Raw genomic sequence first — 9654 nt, 5'->3', positions numbered from 1 at the left:
GTAATGTGCGCGGAGCCGCGTGTGTAATGTGCGCGGAGCCGCGTGTGTAATGTGTGCGGAGCGGAGCCTCGTGTGTAATGTGTGCGGAGCGGAGCCGCGTCTGTAATGTGCGCGGAGCGGAGCCGCGTGTGTAATGTGTGCGGAGCGGAGCCTCGTGTGTAATGTGTGCGGAGCGGAGCCTCGTGTGTAATGTGTGCGGAGCGGAGCCGCGTGTGTAATGTGTGCGGAGCGGAGCCGCGTGTGTAATGTGTGCGGAGCGGAGCCTCGTGTGTAATGTGTGCGGAGCGGAGCCTCGTGTGTAATGTGTGCGGAGCGGAGCCGCGTGTGTAATGTGTGCGGAGCGGAGCGGAGCCGCGTGTGTAATGTGTGCGGAGCGGAGCCGCGTGTGTAATGTGCGCGGAGCGGAGCCGCGTGTGTAATGTGCGCGGAGCGGAGCCGCGTGTGTAATGTGAGCGGAGCGGAGCCGCGTGTGTAATGTGCGCGGAGCGGAGCTGCGTGTGTAATGTGCGCGGAGCCGCGTGTGTAATGTGAGTGGAGCCGCGTGTGTAATGTGTGCGGAGAGGAGCCGCGTGTGTAATGTGCGCGGAGCGGAGCCTCGTGTGTAATGTGTGCGGAGCGGAGCCTCGTGTGTAATGTGTGCGGAGCGGAGCCTCGTGTGTAATGTGTGCGGAGCGGAGCCGCGTCTGTAATGTGCGCGGAGCGGAGCCGCGTGTGTAATGTGTGCGGAGCCTCGTGTGTAATGTGTGCGGAGCGGAGCCTCGTGTGTAATGTGTGCGGAGCGGAGCCGCGTGTGTAATGTGTGCGGAGCGGAGCCGCGTGTGTAATGTGTGCGGAGCGGAGCCTCGTGTGTAATGTGTGCGGAGCGGAGCCTCGTGTGTAATGTGTGCGGAGCGGAGCCGCGTGTGTAATGTGTGCGGAGCGGAGCCGCGTGTGTAATGTGTGCGGAGCGGAGCCGCGTGTGTAATGTGCGCGGAGCGGAGCCGCGTGTGTAATGTGCGCGGAGCGGAGCCGCGTGTGTAATGTGAGCGGAGCGGAGCCGCGTGTGTAATGTGCGCGGAGCGGAGCTGCGTGTGTAATGTGCGCGGAGCCGCGTGTGTAATGTGAGTGGAGCCGCGTGTGTAAGGCTGGTTTCACATTTGCGCTTTTGTGCGCAGCGCATCGTGCGCACCAGTGCGCATGCGCACCTATATTAACATGAGTTGCGCATGGTCTTGCACATATTTGCGCTTTCGTGCGCATGCGTTTTTTTGTCTTTCGCGCCAGGCGCGTCAGACGCAACATGTTGCATTTTTGGTTCCGCCCTGTCTCGTCAAAAAAACACATGCGCACGCTTGCGCACGGAATGCGCAAAAACACCACATTGGAGCCTATGGGAGCGCATACGTGCGCATGGTCTTGCGCACGCTTGCGTTTTTATGCGCATGCGTTTCTAAGATAAACACGTCTGGAATGTGGTCTAGACAGTAAAAAAAAAAATTAAAACAAGGTGATAAAATGGTGTGGGCACTGGGATTCCACAATACTTAACAGACTGCTCAACGAGTGGACACACAGCTAAAAGCACAAGCTGCACCAATGTAAGTATGAAAAACCTAATGTCTGGCTGAAATTTCAATACATTTCTATGTACTTATGTATCTTTTTTTTTTTATTGCAGCATGTCTTCATCTGGTGACGAATATGTCCCCGGGACAGGGCAAGAGGCAGAAGAAGTGAGTACCATGCTTCCGTATGGATTGGTAAAAATATACACATGTGGTTAATTTTTTTTGTTTAATTTTCAGACCTCATCCTCCACCACGCCACCACCACCGGAGGAACGGCAGGAGCAGCAAGGCCAAGTGCGGGCGGGAAGACGTGATGTAAGTACAGACGGACTGTTTTTTTTTTTTAATTTCTATGCTGGTTTATTTTCTTTTTTTTTTAACTGCATTGAAAATTCTTTCAGGTGTTTTTTTTTTTAATGTTTTTGGTAAATTTTTATTAGTATTTTTTGGTAATTTTCCTTGTTTTTTTTGCTGCTTTTTTGGTTACAGATTTTTTTTTAAACTTAATTTCTAGGCTGGTTTATTTTCTTTTTTTTTTTTGGTATTTTTTAAAGTATTTTTTTTTAATTTTCATGGTTTTTTTCGATGTTTGTTGCTTTTTTTGCATTTATTTTTATTTAAAACAAATAAATTTTTCATGGCTTGTGTATCAATATCTAAAGCTCAAAGTGTGTGTGTGTGTGTATGTTTGGATATATGGGCACGGGACTATGGGATGGCAGATATGTATGATGGATATATGGGCACGGGACTATGGGATGGAGGATATGTATGATGGTATATGGGCATGGGACTATGGGATGGAGGATATGTATGATGGTATATGGGCACGGGACTATGGGATGGAGGATATGTATGATGGTATATGGGCACGGGACTATGGGATGGAGGATATGTATGATGGTATATGGGCACGGGACTATGGGATGGCAGATATGTATGATGGATATATGGGCACGGGACTATGGGATGGAGGATATGTATGATGGTATATGGGCATGGGACTATGGGATGGAGGATATGTATGATGGTATATGGGCACGGGACTATGGGATGGAGGATATGTATGATGGGTATATGGGCATGGGACTATGGGATGGAGGATATGTATGATGGATATATGGGCACGGGACTATGGGATGGAGGATATGTATGATGGTATATGGGCAGGGGACTATGGGATGGAGGATATGTATGACGGGTATATGGGCACAGGACTATGGGATGGAGGATATGTATGACGGGTATATGGGCACGGGACTATGGGATGGAGGATATGTATGATGGTATATGGGCACGGGACTATGGGATGGAGGATATGTATGATGGGTATATGGGCATGGGACTATGGGATGGAGGATATGTATGATGGATATATGGGCACGGGACTATGGGATGGAGGATATGTATGATGGTATATGGGCATGGGACTATGGGATGGCGGATATGTATGATGGGTATATGGGCACTGGACTATGGGATGGAGGATATGTATGATGGGTATATGGGCATGGGACTATGGGATGGAGGATATGTATGATGGGTATATAGGCACGGGACTATGGGATGGAGGATATGTATGACGGGTATATGGGCACTGGACTATGGGATGGAGGATATGTATGATGGGTATATGGGCACGGGACTATGGGATGGAGGATATGTATGATGGGTATATGGGCACAGGACTATGGGATGGCGAATATGTATGATGGGTATATGGGCACGGGACTATGGGATGGAGGATATGTATGATGGTATATGGGCACGGGACTATGGGATGGAGGATATGTATGACGGGTATATGGGCATGGGACTATGGGATGGAGGATATGTATGATGGGTATATGGGCACGGGACTATGGGATGGAGGATATGTATGATGGGTATATGGGCACGGGACTATGGGATGGAGGATATGTATGATGGGTATATGGGCACGGGACTATGGGATGGCGAATATGTATGATGGGTATATGGGCACGGGACTATGGGATGGAGGATATGTATGATGGTATATGGGCACGGGACTATGGGATGGAGGATAATTATAATTTTCTATAACTAACCACAGTTCTACTATGCCCGGGCAGCGCCGGGCTCTTCAGCTAGTTTTTGAGATTTTTTATTTTAAAATCTTTCAAAGATTAATGTTTGTCTTTCTTTTCTAGGCTCCACAGCGGGAGGAGGACCTCGCCCTGGACAACGACGAGCTCATCCGTCTAGTCCAGGAGCGAGTCCCGTTGTGGGACACCCGTCACCAACTGCACTCGGACAACGTGGTGATCCGGCGGCTCTGGAACGAGGTGGCCGCATCGCTGATGGATGGCTGGGACAACGCCTCTCCCCGGGTCCGCAAGGATTTTCGTAAGTATTTAAATGCAGTGTGATGCAGCAGTGATCTTGGCCGGGATCACCCAACTGTGTGTGATGCTATTAACTCCATGGAGTTTCTATCATCACACACAGTTGGATGATCACAGCCTCCAGTTCATAGTCTTACTTTTTTTCTTTTTTTTTTTTTCCACCACAGTGAACAAAGTCAGAACCCGTTGGCGCTCGATGAAGGACCGCTTCAACAGGGATATCCGTCAGGAGAATCAGGTTCGCAGTGGTGCTGCGGCAAGGACCGGCACGAAGTACAGATACCATCGTGCCTTGGCATTTTTAAGACCGGTCCTTGCCTCCCGAACGTAAGTATTTTCTAGTTGTATTGTGTTTAATTCTGTGCTTTTCTATTCCACAGGAGTTGGCGATTGTTAATTTATGGTAGTAATTTCTTTCTTTTCACAGCACCTGGAGCAGCACCCTGCAACCTGGGCCCGAAGCGGTCCTTCATCAAGCTGCCCTGGACCCCTCCCAGCCATCCATCAGCGAGGAAGCACCTTGCAGGTCTGCACCACAGTCATCTGGAGACCAGGAAGCTGGTCGCTCAGGTGTTCCCCTGTCCCAGGTCTCTGCCACTGGTTTTGCGGGCACTTCCCGCCAGCAGCGGCAGAGGACCTCGGACAGGCCTCTCATGCCCGAGTTCGTTGAATTGAGCTTGGTCTTTCAGAGTAGCCTCAAGGCACTCTCCGATAGACTTGAGAGTGGTTTCCTCCTTTTGGACCAACGCTACAAGTCTATCGAGGGTCGCCTTGAGCGCCTGGAAGTCGACCTCGCCAGACCAGCGCATCATTTTTATACCCAAATAGCTCGGGACACGGCGGAACACCTTACCCCTGACCTCCAGTTGACTGTCATGCAGGCCTGCAACAATGCTTTTATGCAGGTTATGCAGCAGAGTAGGATTATGCAGCAGTCAGCGGTGGCATTTCCACCGGTGCCACCCCTGACTCGTTTTACAGCATTACCTACTTCTGCTGCATATCACTGCACAGCCACCACACTTCCAAGCCTCGCCGGACACCAATATACCGCCCCAAGTCTGAGTGCAGCTGGACACTTACCCGCCAACACCATGCCAAGCGCTGCTCCTGCCTGGCCCACCACTGCTGCCGCCACCACCACTGGATGGCCCGTCGTCGCCACCACCACCACCAGCGGGAGGACCACCCCGGTATGGACCGCCACAGCCACCACGCCTGCATGGACCGCCACCACCACCAGCACCACCACCTCGGAGCAGCATCAGCTGGGGGACCCGCATTCAATATTTACGGCCCCTGCCAGGACATCCACCACCACCAGCATGCCACAGCAGGTACAAGATCCTGGCAGGCGGTCCCCCAGCTCCAGCCAGTCCACAGCCTCCAGGCGTTCCAGAGGCTCAAGGCGGTCCAGAGGCTCAAGGCGGTCCCCGGGGTCTAGCCAGTCCTCAGGCTCTAGCGAGGACAGCAGCAAGACGATGGGCCACCGTCATAAAAAAACAAAGAGGAGGACTCTGACCCTCCCTCCTCCCTCACCTCCCACTTCACAACTTTCCTTGCCTCGGCTCCCTTCCCCCACTTCTTTGGTTCCTCCTTCCCCTAGAACCCCTTACTCCACCCAAAGCCGTTCCTCATCCCTCCACACCCCCCAGTTTCCACCAACTAAAAAATAAGTAAAATAAATGTTATATTTTTATTTCAAAATAATGTTTGGTTATTGTGTCTTTCGCCGCCTGCACACACTGCGCCGTACACTATGGTTTGTTTTTCTTTAGTTTATACCGGATGGTCAGCCATCCAACTCTGAAAGGGATACTATATTTCATTTTTTTTTTTTTTTATTTATATATATATAAAAAAAAAAAAAAAAAAATGAAATATAGTATCCCTTTCAGAGTTGGATGGCTGACCATCCGGTATAAACTAAAGAAAGGGAAACCACCATAAAAAAAAAATAATATATATATATATATATATATATATATATATATATATATATATATATATATATATATATATATATATATATATATACACACTCACTGGCCACTTTATTAGGTACACCATGCTAGTAACGGGTTGGACCCCCTTTTGCCTTCAGAACTGCCTCAATTCTTCGTGGCAGAGATTCAACAAGGTGCTGGAAGCATTCCTCAGAGATTTTGGACCATATTGACATGATGGCATCACACAGTTGGCGCAGATTTGTCGGCTGCACATCCCTGATGCGAATCTCCCGTTCCACCACATCCCAAAGATGCTCTATTGGATTGAGATCTGGTGACTGAGGAGGCCATTTGAGTACAGTGAACTCATTGTCATGTTCAAGAAACCAATCTGAGATGATTCGAGCTTTATGACATGGCGCATTATCCTGCTGAAAGTAGCCATCAGATGTTGGGTACATTGTGGTCATAAAGGGATGGACATGGTCAGCAACAATACTCAGGTAGGCTGTGGCGTTGCAACGATGCTCAATTGGTACCAAGGGGCCCAAATAGTGCCAAGAAAAAATTCCCCACACCATGACGACACCACCACCACCAGCCTGAACCGTTGATACAAGGCAGGATGGATCCATGCTTTCATGTTGTTTACGCCAAATTCTGACCCTACCATCCGAATGTCGCAGCAGAAATCGAGACTCATCAGACCAGGCAACGTTTTTCCAATCTTCTACTGTCCAATTTCGATGAGCTTGTGCAAATTGTAGCCTCAGTTTCCTGTTCTTAGCTGAGAGGAGTGGTACCCGGTGTGGTCTTCTGCTGCTGTAGCCCATCTGCCTCAAAGTTCGACGCACTGTGCGTTCAGAGATGCTCTTCTGCCTACCTTGGTTGTAACGGGTGGCAATTTGAGTCACTGTTGCCTTTCTATCAGCTCGAACCAGTCTGCCCATTCTCCTCTGACCTCTGGCATCAACAAGGCATTTCCGGCCACAGAACTGCCGCTCACTGGATTTTTTTTCTTTTTCGGACCATTCTCTGTAAACCCTAGAGATGGTTGTGCGTGAAAATCCCAGTAGATCAGCAGTTTCTGAAATACTCAGACCAGCCCTTCTGGCACCAACAATCATGCCACGTTCAAAGGCACTCAAATCACCTTTCTTCCCCATACTGATGCTCGGTTTGAACTGCAGGAGATTGTCTTGACCATGTCTACATGCCTAAATGCACTGAGTTGCCGCCATGTGATTGGCAGATTAGAAATTAAGTCTTAACACACAGTTGGACAGGTGTACCTAATAAAGTGGCCAGTGAGTGTATATATATATACACTCACTGGCCACTTTATTAGGTACACCTGTCCAACTGTGTGTTAAGACTTAATTTCTAATCAGCCAATCACATGGCGGCAACTCAGTGCATTTAGGCATGTAGACATGGTCAAGACAATCTCCTGCAGTTCAAACCGAGCATCAGTATGGGGAAGAAAGGTGATTTGAGTGCCTTTGAACGTGGCATGATTGTTGGTGCCAGAAGGGCTGGTCTGAGAATTTCAGAAACTGCTGATCTACTGGGATTTTCACGCACAACCATCTCTAGGGTTTACAGAGAATGGTCCGAAAAAGAAAAAAAATCCAGGGAGCGGCAGTTCTGTGGCCGGAAATGCCATGTTGATGCCAGAGGTCAGAGGAGAATGGGCAGACTGGTTCGAGCTGATAGAAAGGCAACAGTGACTCAAATTGCCACCCGTTACAACCAAGGTGGCCAGAAGAGCATCTCTGAACGCACAGTGCGTCGAACTTTGAGGCAGATGGGCTACAGCAGCAGAAGACCACACTGGGTACCACTCCTCTCAGCTAAGAACAGGAAACTGAGGCTACAATTTGCACAAGCTCATCGAAATTGGACAGTAGAAGATTGGCAAAACGTTGCCTGGTCTGATGAGTCTCGATTTCTGCTGCGACATTCGGATGGTAGGGTCAGAATTTGGCGTAAACAACATGAAAGCATGGATCCATCCTGCCTTGTATCAACGGTTCAGGCTGGTGGTGGTGGTGTCATGGTGTGGGGAATTTTTTCTGGGCACTCTTTGGGCCCCTTGGTACCAATTGAGCATCGTTGCAACGCCACAGCCTACCTGAGTATTGTTGCTGACCATGTCCATCCCTTTATGACCACAATGTACCCAACATCTGATGGCTACTTTCAGCAGGATAATGCGCCATGTCCTAAAGCTCGAATCATCTCAGATTGGTTTCTTGAACATGACAATGAGTTTACTGTACTCAAATGGCCTCCTCAGTCACCAGATCTCAATCCAATAGAGCATCTTTGGGATGTGGTGGAACGGGAGATTCGCATCAGGGATGTGCAGCCGACAAATCTGCGCCAACTGTGTGATGCCATCATGTCAATATGGTCCAAAATCTCTGAGGAATGCTTCCAGCACCTTGTTGAATCTCTGCCACGAAGAATTGAGGCAGTTCTGAAGGCAAAAGGGGGTCCAACCCCTTACTAGCATGGTGTACCTAATAAAGTGGCCAGTGAGTGTATATATATATATATTTTTTTTTATGGTGGTTTCCCTTTCTTTCCTTTAACCTGGGCAGGTGAGTAGTGGAGTGTATTAAGACACAGTACACTGGGTACAGGTATAAAAAAACATGTATTTTATTTTTAACAAACAACAAAACTATTAAACCATTTGATCCTGCCATGCTACACGACCCACATCGGATAAAAAGAAGTCCGCAAATTGGTCCCTCATTTGGGCAACTTCGACTGAGGACCGAAGAGGGTGCTGAGTAAAATCTGGCAAAGGGTTGGCAGCAGGTTCATCCATGTCAAAGTTCAGCCGCTCCTTTGCCATAACAAAATTGTGCAGAACCACGCACACCTTCACCACCTCATCCACTGTTTCCATTTTGAGATTGATGGCGGTGCTGAGAATTCGCCATCTGGACACTAGAATGCCAAAGGCGCTCTCTACAGTCCTGCGAGCCCTCGTAAGCCTGTAGTTGAAAATTTTCTTGGGGTGGTCCAAGTCACGGCTGGAGTACGGCTTCAGCAGGTTTGGGCACATCTGAAATGCCTCATCCCCAACCACTACAAATGGCAGTGGTGGAGTTTGGGTTTGGGGAAGAGGCCGTGCCAGTGGAAAATTGAAATGGTTGCCGTACAACCTCCGGCCCATATCAGAGTTCTTAAAAGTCTGTGAATCGTTGCCCCGTCCGAATGCCCCTATGTCCACCGCCACAAACCGGCAGTCTGCATCCGCAATGGCCATTAGTACTGTGGAAAAGTACTTCTTGTAGTTGTAGTACTCAGAGCCACTTCTTGCAGGTTTTGTGATGCGGATGTGCTTCCCGTCCACCGCTTCTAGGCAGTTCGGGAAATTGCAGACTGCCCAGAATTTCTCCGATATTTGAAGCCACTTTTCGGCAGTGGGCAATGGCAGAAACTCCGGACACAGAACATCCCACAGAGCCCTGCAAGTGTCGGCAACAATCCCGGATAAAGTAGAGATTCCCAGCCGGTACTGGAAATGCAGGGATGAAAGACTCTCTCCAGTTGCCAGGAACCTGCCAAACATAAAAAGAAAAAATAATTATATTTCTGTCTTGGGTATTACTAAAAACACTGAAAATAAAAAAGTACATGGCCTAACTATTTTGCATGTTTTTCTAGTACAACATAGCAAAAAACATTTTATAAAGGCTTGGGATTAGTACATGCTAGAAGAAAAACCATTATGCAAAAAAGCAATTTCCCAAAAATAATGTTAAAATTCAATAG

General features: G+C 48.5%; 1 protein-coding gene across 1 annotated transcript; it reads left to right on the top strand.

The window, feature by feature from the left end:
* The first annotated feature begins 342 nt into the window (after nucleotides 1-342).
* LOC141060419 (uncharacterized) lies at nucleotides 343-5623 on the top strand. Its single transcript, XM_073556666.1, has 6 exons — nucleotides 343-1577; nucleotides 1658-1712; nucleotides 1785-1862; nucleotides 3719-3914; nucleotides 4081-4240; nucleotides 4341-5623. Exons 2-6 carry the CDS (start codon nucleotides 1659-1661, stop codon nucleotides 5587-5589), a joined length of 1737 nt encoding a protein of 578 aa, XP_073412767.1. The 5' UTR covers nucleotides 343-1577; nucleotide 1658; the 3' UTR covers nucleotides 5590-5623.
* Nucleotides 5624-9654: the final 4031 nt, after the last annotated feature.

Source organism: Dendrobates tinctorius, unplaced genomic scaffold, assembly GCF_039654945.1.
Source record: "Dendrobates tinctorius isolate UK_male_01 unplaced genomic scaffold, ASM3965494v1 ptg000237l, whole genome shotgun sequence".
Classification (NCBI taxonomy): domain Eukaryota; kingdom Metazoa; phylum Chordata; class Amphibia; order Anura; family Dendrobatidae; genus Dendrobates; species Dendrobates tinctorius.
This window is presented reverse-complemented; position numbering and strand designations above follow the sequence as displayed.